This window comes from Octodon degus, unplaced genomic scaffold (assembly GCF_000260255.1).
Source record: "Octodon degus isolate 3935 unplaced genomic scaffold, OctDeg1.0 scaffold00069, whole genome shotgun sequence".
NCBI lineage: Eukaryota > Metazoa > Chordata > Mammalia > Rodentia > Octodontidae > Octodon > Octodon degus.
This window is the reverse complement of record NW_004524645.1, coordinates 3,915,863-3,928,422: the sequence shown is the minus strand read 5'-3', so window position 1 is coordinate 3,928,422 and position 12,560 is coordinate 3,915,863. Positions and strand designations below refer to the sequence as shown.

Genomic DNA, 12,560 nt, shown 5'->3' with positions numbered 1-12,560 from the left:
AAATGGATCTTAAATTGCAGGTTCAAATTGGAACTTTAGCAAATAAAGATGCCTATAGGTTCTCCCCAAGATGATGTTAGTGGATAGAAAAGGAAGGTCAAACAGCTTGTGGTTGAAGATAGTGATAGTAGAAAGATAGAGATATCTTATACTTCTGTCTTCCACTAAGTACACAGAAGAATAGATGTTGGATGAGGAAAATGATGGAGAGGAAAACTGAGGATGACCTTCAGATTTCTGTCCTGGATTATGGTTTCACAGGCAAAGCCACCATGCAGTGTAATAGTGTGATAATCTGTAACAAAGCTTAATTTTGGGTTCCTTGATGATAAGGACTATGCCTTAGTCATCATGGGCTCTCTTGTCAATGCTTGGGTTCACTAGTGTCTTGGAGTGAAGAAGGTGGGAATATGGGTGAGAAGTTTATAGCTTCATGATGGAAAATACATATTTCCTTGGATTTCATATTTTGTATAGCTAGAGCAAGCAACCAGGAAAAAACGGATCCAGGCTGGAGTAAGAGACATGTTCTCTATATCCCATACTTCTACTGATTAAAGACTCCAGTTCCAATCAGGTTGCTTTCTTGTAACTTTTCCCAGTGACCTTATTTTTCATCAAGAAGAAGAAAAAGCAGATAGAAGCAAGAGGCTAATCTTGCTCAACTGCCCCTGAGGAAATGTGTCACATGCTTTTATGATTTTTCCTACCAAGGTCCTCTCACCCACTACTTCTCCCCTTTTGTTATTCCTATCTTATTTCATATTACAAAAGTAAATGAGCATAGCATAGTATTCCTATTCCTTTATCACATGATCAGCACATATCAAATAGAAGATTTAGGGAGTAGCTAAAGAAAAGGTTGAAAGCATGTTAGTGTGTAATTTCAATCCATTTCAAATACCATCATTTCTTTATCAAGTGTGTGAAGATCTCACAGTAGTCACAGTTGCTTTAGAAGATTAAGTCATTGAGTACATTATTTGGGTTGCTGTCTAAATTTGACTCAATTGAAGGAAATATAAAACAGTTATATTATTTTATAGAAGTTGGCCAGTTTTTTTCTGCAGAGAGCCTGATAGCATCACAGGCTTGGTGGACCACAAGGCCTTTGCTCAACTCTGCTTTTATAAGAAGAAAGCATTCTTAGATAATATGTAAGTGGTGGGTGTAGCTGTTTTCCAGTAAAACTATATTTATGGAATCTAAAATTTGAATTTCAAATGATTTTCAGGTGTCAAAAATACTATTTTTTCAACCTTTAAAAAATGGCAAAATCCTTTCTAGTTGATGGGCTTTGCGAAAACATGTGGCAAGCTAAATGTTGCTTCCACCCTCTCTTTTAAATAGTCCATTTATTCCATTATGTACAAAGTCTTACTGGAAGTACCTTTTTTATAAATGCCATTTTCTTCCAGGGTGCATTAAAACACAAGGAAAAAAGTCTTTCACAAGAAAAACTTTTAGAATGCCCGAGGTAAGATTGCTAAGAAATGATCACACTTCACGATAACTTTTTCTCTATCTCTGTCCTACAGCAGGCAATTCGGTCACAGCTAACCCGAACACAGATATATTATTTCTTCTATCATTCTTTAAGCACAGAAATCGATGGAACTAATCACAGAAGCATGTTCCTAAGGAAAAACAAAATGTGACTTCTACCATTAGGGCCAAATATGGCTCTCCAGGAGGAAGCTAAGGTAAGGCTGAGAGCTGGTCCGGATGAGGTATGTCCCTGCTGACACCCATGCATATCTCAAGATAGAAGTTATTCCAAACAACAACATTGCATCTCCCTCCAAAGGTCTGCACATAGAGTCTCTCTGTACTTGCCTCCCTGGTCCACAGAGGGCTTTGAGCCATTCCTATGTCTCATTCTTGACACAGGGCAGATATGGCACATGTCTTGCTGTCTGCTCCTGTGTAAGAGTGTTCTCTGCAGATGTGAATGTCCCATGAATACAGGCACAGCTTTTCCAGCCAGCTGTGGGGATGCCACTAAAGTATGTTAGATTTGGTAATTCATTAGTAATAGAAATTTATTTCTTGCATGCTGGGGGACTTAGAAGTATCAAGAGACTGGAGTCCGGTGACAACAGCATTCTCACAGGACAAAAGGAGCAAGGCAGCTCCCTTTGACTTCTTTCATAAGGGCACCAATCCCATTATTGAGGTTTCAATCTCATGACTTAATTATTTTCATAGCCCTGCCATCTGCTAACACTACAGAAATCGGTTTTAGGTTCTAAAACATAAATTTAGAGTCAGGACACACTAGCACTCAGACTGTGGTAGCGTCCAGCCATCCTGGGACTGGAGAAGGTTTCCAGGACCATGGCCTTTGCCAGTGCTAAAACTGGGATGGTTCGTCACTCTGAACACAAGGTCTCTTTCTCCATGTTCTCTCAAGGGCGTCAATGACTTCCTTCTGAAGTGGAAGCCAAGCAAGGTTTGGAAAAGAAACGTTCTACAGAAGATTCCACAAACATTTCACTTAATGCTTCTCCTAAAGGACAGAGGTATTTTTTTATGAGAGTGAAAATGAATGTCAGATGATCCTCTTCTCAATTTCAAGTGTTCTTATAGCTTCAACTTATACTTAAGTCTTGTTTGACAAGATCAGTTTATAAAAGACAAATGCTGTACATCTTTGTCCCTCTGACCTGCTCATAGTACAAGTGGATCTTTCCTTACCACAGGCCTAGCTTCAATTTAGATAACTTCTAAAGACTTATTTTGCCCTAAATTCACTGAGAACATCACTCTGGTAAGCTTTTAAGGGGATGCTTGATAGATATCAAGGAAAGGAAGAAAAAGAGACGTTCTTTATTTCTAAAAAGCAGAGGTCACAGTTTGTATCTGAATCTGTAGTCCAACACTGTGACACACACACACACACACACACACACGCACGCACGCACACACACATTTTTTTGAAAAATAACAGAGCTAACGTTTACTTTGGAGAGGATTTCACATGAACATCTAGACTTCTGGCTTTCCCTGAACTAGTGGAACATCTGGAGGTGTTAAACTTACACTGTGCAAAACTGCAGCTTAGATGCCTCCCAGTTGTTGACCAATATATTTTAAAATGCACAAAATATATTTTAGGTGCATAATTAAGAATGTGACAGAACAGACTCCATATATTCACAATAAAACTGAAACAATAAATCAAGCACCTGTCCTAGCTCTAACCTAATAATCCTTTTGCCTCCTTTGATGATTTCAAAATTCAGTAATAAATCACTCAGTCAAGTATGAAAAAAATCAGTGAACTGTATGTTTATGTATCCATGAGATTATGTATATGAAATTATTCATCACTTAATTCTGAATTTAGGCATTGCATTTTCATCTCCCTGACTATGGAAAATCAATATTTAGTGATTCTAGAAGGAATAAAAAATGCAACTTTTGGATATAGCAATAGAAACAGGAGTCACGACAATTTAAGGTGAAACTCATGGATCCTTAATGATAAGAGAGTGGACAATTAAGCAATGTGTTTATGGAGCATGTGTTTCTCTATTAGAGTTCAGTGGCAGTAGTGTTTTCCATGATGCAAATGTATGGACTGTTGCCTCTGCTCTAAATTAGCCCACATGAAGCTCTTTCCTGCAGCTGATGAGATGTGCAGCAGCACTTGAGATGGGTGGGACACAGGAGAAGGAATCACCTACCTGACCAGGTCAATGACCCGCTCCCTGGGTGCCGCACTGACTGGTTCATCATTGATCATTACAATCTGATCTCCTGGGATCAGTTTGCCTTCAGAGGGGCCACCTGGAAACAAAAGAAAGAGAAGACCATTGGCTGCTTATACAAGCTCTATCCTCCCCCTGGCTGACTCATGACCAGTGGTGCTATCAGATAGACCAAAACCAACCACACCTTGGTATCCCTCCCACAAGCCTGAGGCCCAGGATTCTTTCTGAACAATGAAATCAAAATCTTTCTGAGAGTAGGACTCAGTCATCCACACTTCTCTAAAATGTCTTGGGCAAGATTGGGACTCAGGTTAGTAGTACATTCCACACTGTGAGTCATCTGTGGATCCCATTATGGAACAAGGGTGCAGAAGGAGGTAACGTATTGCTCACAAGCTCCTTGTGTGGATGTTGCTTGTCAAAAGACCATGCCCTAATGGCAAGGCTTTTAAAAGAGAGAAGATAGGTAGCCAGTTGGCTGTGTTAACGTCCTGTACCAAAGCTACAACAATGTGGGCCCATATGAATTCATACAAAATTCTACTTATATGCTCATTACAAGCAGGGAGATTGCACATTGTGGGAAATCACAAGCACCTCAATTAGAGGGTGCTTAAAAGGACCTATTATATGACTTGGTCTTTGTGTTACATGCTGTTCGAATGCTCTCAAGGAAATGAGTGTTTCTATGGGTTAGATGCTAACTGAAAGTGGGAGTAATTTTGTCACAAGCATCTTAATAATTGTGAAACGAAGGAGGCAATGTTAGATAAGACATCAGTTGGGCAAGGCAAAGAAGTAGTAGTCACTTATATGGCAGAGTGTGTGGTGGGTGATGCTCCTTGTTTGGAATGTCCTTTCATGTTTGTTTGTGTCTGTGCTCACTTGTAATTATTAAAGTGTCTTGTCATGATCCATCACAGTCACAGAGTGACTTCGTGTACTGGTGATATTTAGTGAAATTGTTTGTGTCCAACAGAACAGCTAGGACCATCTCTGGATGTCAGGGGCTGTTTTGTTCTCCCTGTTGGTTTTCCAGTGAGGGAATGTGAAACTAATGTTTGCTGAGAGGTTGTTATGGGCCAGGCACTGGGCTAAATGCTGTGTCTGTCAATTTCACTGAACACTGTGATTCTCTCCATGTAATGAGATCAATGTGGCTAACATCAGTGAAAGAGCTAGCATAGACCTAGGATTGGTTCTCATCCTGGGACTGTAGACTCCTCCAAATTCATACAGGCCAATGTCTCTTTTGAACTTGTTGTCACAATTAAAGCTTCATCAGTTCCAGGGCTTCTGACATGGAAACTTAAAGCCATATCTGTGTAAAACACACATCTGTATGTAAACAAAACCCTAAATCGGTTATTTGGGTTATCCACACATGTCTAGACAGGTTCAATCACCTCTCAAATATTGATATGGTACCGCATGGTAATATATATGTTTCACTATGTGTGCAGAGGCATGGAAATTGGTGATAGGTACAGCTGGAATGTTGCTTTCAAAAACCATCACTATTACTGTTTGTAATTAAAACGAATATTCCATAGTCAGAACAAAAAACTGATACTCATTCAGTTGTTCTCCACCCACCCAGACACGTAGCATATGTGTCACTCAAGCTGTAACAGAAATTTGTCTTCTTCCTGGGGAATAAGACAGTAGGAAAACCTTAACATTTATGCATATCAGTGGTAGAAAATATTCTTTTCACAGTTTTTGGAATTGAGATTCAGTGTTTGCACACACAAGGAGTTCAGAAAAACCATTTGATAAACTACTGGATTATGTGTAAGTAGTCACTGTAATTCAGTCAAAAAATGCTTAGATATTAAACACTGGCCAAGCACAGGAAAGATTTCAATGTGGCTGTATGCAGAATAGATATTAACCATTCTGAGCAGAAAACGACCTCAGATCAAGAGGACATTATTGCATTTGATCTCTGTTTTTTGATCAACTAGAAATATTCTTGTTTAACCAAACAAGTTGAATTCTGAAAGCAGCAATGCAGAATCTCTTCCAAACTATAAAATAGTGGCACCCTTCTGAGAATTGCCTCAGGCCTTTAGTCCAAAGACTGGGTTGTCTTACATACAACATCTGGTCGCAGCACTAATATCTCTTGGGACTTGAGGAGAGTGGTTTTTATGATAGACATAGTTTAGCCACAATTTGTATTCATGAAATAAGAGAAACTGGTAGCCTCTGAAATCTTTTTGTACTTTTGTTATCCTCTTCTCAAAACTAACATTAGTAAAAGATCTATACAATGATAATTATACCACTCTTAAAAAAGAGATTGAAGACCATTTCAGATACCACTGAGTTATAGGATGTTATAGTACATGTTCTCTTATGTCCTGAGTCCTCACTGACCTTTAATGGACAGGGCCAAAATGTTGGCTATCCTTGTAGCCCTTCTTTTTCTCTAATTTTTGTCTGCAAACTTAAGTTGTTAACCCTCCAGAAGAGAAGCTTAATGATATTATTACCCTGTAACATAGGCCATTGAGCTTAACATCACTGTCTGTCTGAATATCAAACATCTTAGACATAACATGGAACAGGTATTTTCCATAAAATATAGCTATGTTAAACTCTGAAGAATGGATGAAAAAGATGTGGTATTTTTGTGCAATGGAGTATTACTCAGCTATAAAGAATGATAAACTCAAAGCCTTCATATATAAGTGGATGCCAATTGAAGATATACTCATAAGTGAAATAAACCAGACCTATATGTATAAATATTTATAGTGTAATAGTGTAAGAGCTCAAAAGAAGAAATAAAAATAGAAAGTTATAACACAATTAAAAGAAAAGCAAGTACTCAGGAATTAAATAACGAAGACAGGGCAAGGAGAAAAGCTAGGAAAAATGGCAGGGGCAAAACCATACATTTATATGCACAAGATGGTTAAGGCAATGATCCTGAAAATCTCCATTAGGTTTTTGAAACTAGCAGTTAATTGGTAGGATTCTCACCCTGACTGACTATATATGCCAATACCTGTGAACGAAACAACTTCCCTGAAGATAACAATGTGTAATGGTAGGGTCATGTTTAGAATGCTTGCCATTCTGTTCTTCTAAATATGTACTGCTTCTAATGTTACATCAATTACTGCCATACTGTCTCTCAAGTAAATGTTTGTTTTAAAAAAGGGTAATAAATGAAAACAAGAGACAAGAAAAAAAAGTCATAGGACTGATGATTTCAGAAAAGGAAAAGATATTCCTTGCTCCTGGATAGGAAGAAATGACATTGTGAAAATGGCCATACTCCCAAAATTGTTATACAGATTTAATGCAATCCCTATCAAATTACCATCAATGTACCTCACAGATCTAGAGAAATCAATCCTAAAATTTATTTGAAACCAGAAAAGACCCACTATAGTAAAGGCAATCTTGGGCAAAAAATGGCAAGGCAGGAAGCATTACAATCGCTGACTCAAAATTATTCTATAAAGCTACTGTGATAAAATCAGCATGGTACTGGCAAAAAAAAGACCCAAGGATCAATGGAACAGATTAGAATATGCAAATACTGCTACAAATACACTTGGTCATCTTATCTTTGACAAAGTGGCCAAATATGTTCACTGGAGGAAAAATAGCCTCTTTAACTAAAACTTGACCCAGGTCTATCACCATGCACTAAACTAAAGTCAAAATGGATTAAAGATCTAAACATTAAATCTTCTGCAAGAGAAAATACGTGGACATTTTGAAGACATAGGAGTAGGCACACAGTTCATTAACAAAAACCCAACTGCACGGGAAATACTGTAATGAATTAACAACTAGGATCTCATCTTATGGAAAAGTTTCTGCCTGTCAAAAGAAATCACCAGCAGAGGAAAAAGACAACCCACAAACTGGGAAAAATCATAAGCAACAATCACTCAAAGGACTTCTATCTAAATTATATAAAGAACTAAAACATTTCAGCCCCCAAAATTTAAAGACCCAATCCAAAAATGAGCATGTGAGAGGAAATATATACTTCTTAGGGAAAGAAATACAAGTAGCAAATAAATGCATGAAAAAAAATGTTCCACAGTACTGGTCATTCGAGAAATGAAAATTAAAACAACATTGAGATATCATCTCACCCCAGAAAGAATGGCTATCATAAAAAAAAGTCAGCTAACAACAAATGCTGGAGAGGCTTCAGGAAAAAGCGAACCCTTCTCTACTGCTGGTGGAAATGTAGACTGGTACAACCACTATGGAAATCATTGTGGACATTCCTCAAAAAACTAGTACCGGAAATCATATTTAACCCAGCTATTCCCCTTCTGGATATTTCCCCCCCCCCAAACTGAAAACGTCATACCATAGTGATATACGTGCACCCATGTTTATAGAAGCACAATTTGTTATAGCTAAATCTTAGTAAAAGGCAAAAGATGTATGTGATCTATAGAGAAACCAGAGTATGTTATAGCTAAATCTTAGAAACAACCAAATTGCCCATCACTTGAGTAATGGATGAAAAAGATGTGGCATTTTTATCTAATGGAGTTTTACTCACCTATAAAGAAAGATAAAATCAAAACCTTTATAGCTAAGTGGAACTAAGTAGAGGCTATACTCATAAGTAAAATAAATCAGACCTAATGTATAAATATCATATTATCTTGCTAGTATAAGAACCTGAACGAACAAATAAAACCTGAAAGTTATAATAGATGTAGTAAAACAGAAAGAAACTGAACTTAAGGATTAAACAAGGAAGATGAGAGAAAGGAGAAAAGATAGGAAAAAAGGAAGGCAAAAAACATGCAAGTATATATATAGGATGGCTGAGATGATTGTACTCATAATTTCTATCAGTTTTTTGAAAATAATAGTTAATGATTAGAATTTTCACCCTGACTAACTCTGTATGCTGATGCATGCAATCTGAGCAAATACATCGAGGACAGCAATGTGTAATGCAAAACCCATGGTTGAATACCTCTCATCTTGGACTTATAAATGTGTACCATTTCTAATGTCTTATCAATTATTATACTCTCTTTAAAATAAATTAAAATAAAAAAGACTAGGAAATATTAAGATTTCTTGAAAGCAAGTGCCAATATCCAATTATTTCCCCAATCTTTTTTTGTTTATTTTTATATTAATTTTAATGAGAAAGAAATACCAATGAGACAATTTTAAAACAGGTTAGTAGGACAGTTACAATAGTTAATACATTGCATATTGTTGTCTTCATAGTAGTTATTCGGAGTACAAGATGCAGACATGCTATCTTGACTAAACACTATTAGTACAAATCTTTCTTATCATTGAATTAAGAGAAAGTAGCTGTATATCCTAACTATTTTGTATGTACATATATATTTTTTCACTACAAAATAGTCCTTCATTTATATCCCTGTTTTGTTTTGTTTTGCTTTTTGTATTTTAGGGAAGGGTATACAGAGTGTTCAGGGTCTCACTCCTAGATCGGATTCATAGCGATCCACCTGTTTACAGCCTTCCAAGAGCTGGGATTACAGGCATGGGCCATCATGCCCAGTCTCAATTGCCACCTCAGCACGCCCTGGAGGTGGGGCTGGCACAGCAGGCTCAGGGATCAAACCCCTGCTTGCAGGTGCTTTAATCCGCTGAGCTATTTGGCCGGCCCCACCTTTTTTGTTTTGCTTTTGTCAGAGATAGGTGTTCCATTGCCATTCAAATATTGTAGGTGTTTGCATGCAGCAAAATAACCCAATATAGTCCAATAGTCCATAATAGTAGTGGGTTAGTAGAACTGACAATGTCAGAACTTTTTGACTTGAGCCTTTTACAGCTCAGCATATTAATATGGCTTTACTTTTTATACCTTGTGATTATACTTTTCTGCTGGACGGTTAAGATCAAGTTAAAGCAAGACCTATGCTTGGAATACATATCATTCTGGTCTTTTAAATGTGTACTATTTCTAATGTCACATCAATTATTGCTATACTCTCTCTCAAGTAGATGTTTGTTTTAAAAAAGGTAATAAAAGAAGAGACAAGAAAAAAAGTCATAGGATTATCCTGTTACAATGTTGAATATGGTTAGATTGCTAATTTGTTGTGTAAAAATGTGTAATTGTTTTTTCACATTCTATAGGGATCTAAAGTTTAGAATATCAACGAGTGATGGAAAATACCTGTTTCATGTTATGTCTAAGGCATTTGATATTCAGACAGATAGTGAGGTTAAGCTCAATTGTCTATGTTATGGTGTAAAAATGTCATTAAGCTTCTCTTCTGGGTGGTTAACAACCTAAGTTTACAGACCAAAAATTAGAGGGAAAAAAAGGGCTACAAGGACAGGCAATATTTTGGTCCTAGCCCTTCAAGGCCAGTGAGGACTCAAGACATAAGAGGTCCTGTACTGTAACATCCTGTAACTCAGTGTAAGTCAGAAAACCCACATTTTTTTTTGTTCAAGGAGCTATGGGGCCACAGAGAAAAGTGATCAGTGATGTAGAGTGTGCCTAAGGAGAGTCACATAGAGAGAAAACATTCTTTCAGGCTTTCACAGAGAGCACATTGGTCAAGCAATGGCCGTGACTCATCCAGATGGCTGACAGTGATGAAAGATCTACAAACTGTTGGACGTGGTTTCAGGGTAAATCCTGAAGAGATTTGACTCACCCTGTCAGATACAAAAGCAATTTCCCTAATCTTGTATAACTACATTTGTTAATCTGAGTAACAGATTTGATGATGAAAATAGATAATATAACAATCATTGTTAATTAGCTATTCCTGTTTTGAAAATCTATAACATATGTATTGCTGTATGTTACTCTGTTTCTGTCTTTTTTTCTGTTTGTTTTTCCATTCGTTTTTACTCTTCAATATACAGTAAAGTTAAAATTTAAAACATAAAGAAGATAAGAAAATAGAAAAAGTTAAGGTTTCTTGAAAACAAGTGCTAATAATCAATTATTTGTCCAATTTTGCATAACTATTTCTGTTAATCTGAGCAATAGATTTGATGCTAAAATAGATAACATAACAACCATTGTTAATTAGCTATACTCATTTTGAAAGTCTGTAACATATGTCCTGCTATATATTGTCCTATTTCTGTCTTTGTTTCTGGTTTTGTTTTTACTCTTAAAAATAAAATAAAATAAACCCTAACACTAGGTGTTAGTATAGTTGAAGCTAAGGGGAGTTGAGGGTAAGAAGGGCGGGAGGTTGAAACAATCCTGGGACAATACAGGCAAGTGAAAAGCAAGTCAGCTGCTTAGCGAACTTCATAACCAGCGCTGTTATACAACCCAATATCATAAATCAGCATAGCAAATATATTCCCACTGAAAAGAAAGTATTGTGTATATAGAGCCATAATACATTATATGTATGCAAGTGTAAGGACAGAATTATACCTGCTACACATATTCTATTGGTGTACATGAATAATTGTTGTCTCCTGATAGTAGGACTTCAAGTGACTTTTAAAACTTTCTTCTCCTACTATGTATATTGTTTATGTTTTTGGACAAAGCACATACATTGTTTTATTAATAATACAAAGCAACACATCTATTTTGAAAATGAAATTCTTACTTGTGTGAAGTTCAACAATCACAACCTGAGAACTAAAATATGATCTATATATATAATGAAGTAAAGAGTTCCATAGACAGAGTAAGTTTTATGGTGAGACAGTGGTAGGAGGGAACAATACTTTCTCAGCACAAATATAAATTGTTTGATTATATATGTGGTGCTTTCCTGGAGCACATGATATCAAAATAATGAAAAATGAAAAATATAATCAATTTTACACACATACACCAGTTCACTAGTTGACTTCTGTTTCCCATAATTGACAAATTCAACTGGTTGAATAATTGAGAATTCAATAATAATAAACAGCATTATAGGATGGTGAACACTGTTCTATATCTGATACCCACTGCATTTTCTCCATTGCCCTTTAAGCTGGGTAGTACTCTGACTCCTACTATATAGATGAAAAAGAGAAATCACATTGAACTGAAAAGCAAGTTACTGATAGAAGCAAATAAGCTAAAGAAAGGGCAAAGAGAGGACTCCAATCTGGGCATTCTGACACAAGAATCTGTGCTTTTCAGCATGGTACTTTGCTACTAGATTCTGGTACTGATTTACAAAACCCTGGAGAGCAACAATTCTTAATAATATTTTCTTTTCATTCAAAAGAAGTCCAATATGAGTATATAAAAATAAGTATCTAAGTCTATACAATAAGTAAATGATAAAAAGCACATTGTTTCTGGAAGAACAAAGCCAGGCAATTATACCCAATTCTATCATATTCAACTGTGTTGATGGCAGAACATCTGTGTATTCTAATATGAATGCCTGAGATAAAATTGACTATCATAATTTAGGATATAAGGGATTTGATATATATTGCATTGGTCAGCATTTGCTGTACAACAAATCAGTCCCAAACTCAGAAAAATGTTTAATAAACTTCTCCTGTTGTTATCATGCTTGTGGGTTTTGGAGACAACCACAGACTGGCTGATTGAGGTCAGACTCAGTTGGGCATTTGTGTTTCAAACTGTAGATCATGCTGTACATAACTCCAAGCTATCATCTTGCTGGGTTATTACTGGAGTAATCAACCTGGGGCTCAGGCCAAAGAGATAGCAGCTACCAATAGAAAACTCACCACTTATGGCCTTGGCAGAAGTCAAAGACACAAATTCAAGTGTTTGAGCTCATGCCAAGGCTATGCTCATGCTATCTTTGCTAATATGCTATTGGCCAAAGTCGGTCACCTAGTCCAGTTCAATAGCAGTGGGGTAGGGAAATACATCCTGCTTTCAGTGGGAAGGGAGGGATA

The 12,560-nt window shown here is 36.7% G+C and overlaps 1 protein-coding gene across 2 annotated transcripts in view; it reads right to left on the bottom strand.

Annotated features, from left to right (window-relative positions):
• The window catches only part of Frmpd4 (FERM and PDZ domain containing 4), a 283,401-nt gene that overhangs the window by 100,661 nt on the left and 170,180 nt on the right, over window positions 1-12,560 (bottom strand). For both annotated transcript variants that reach the window (XM_023719577.1, XM_004635038.3), the window contains exon 3: window positions 3,690-3,792. In XM_023719577.1, the coding sequence (XP_023575345.1) occupies window positions 3,690-3,792 (103 nt within the window). The remainder of the gene's footprint in view (window positions 1-3,689; window positions 3,793-12,560) is intronic.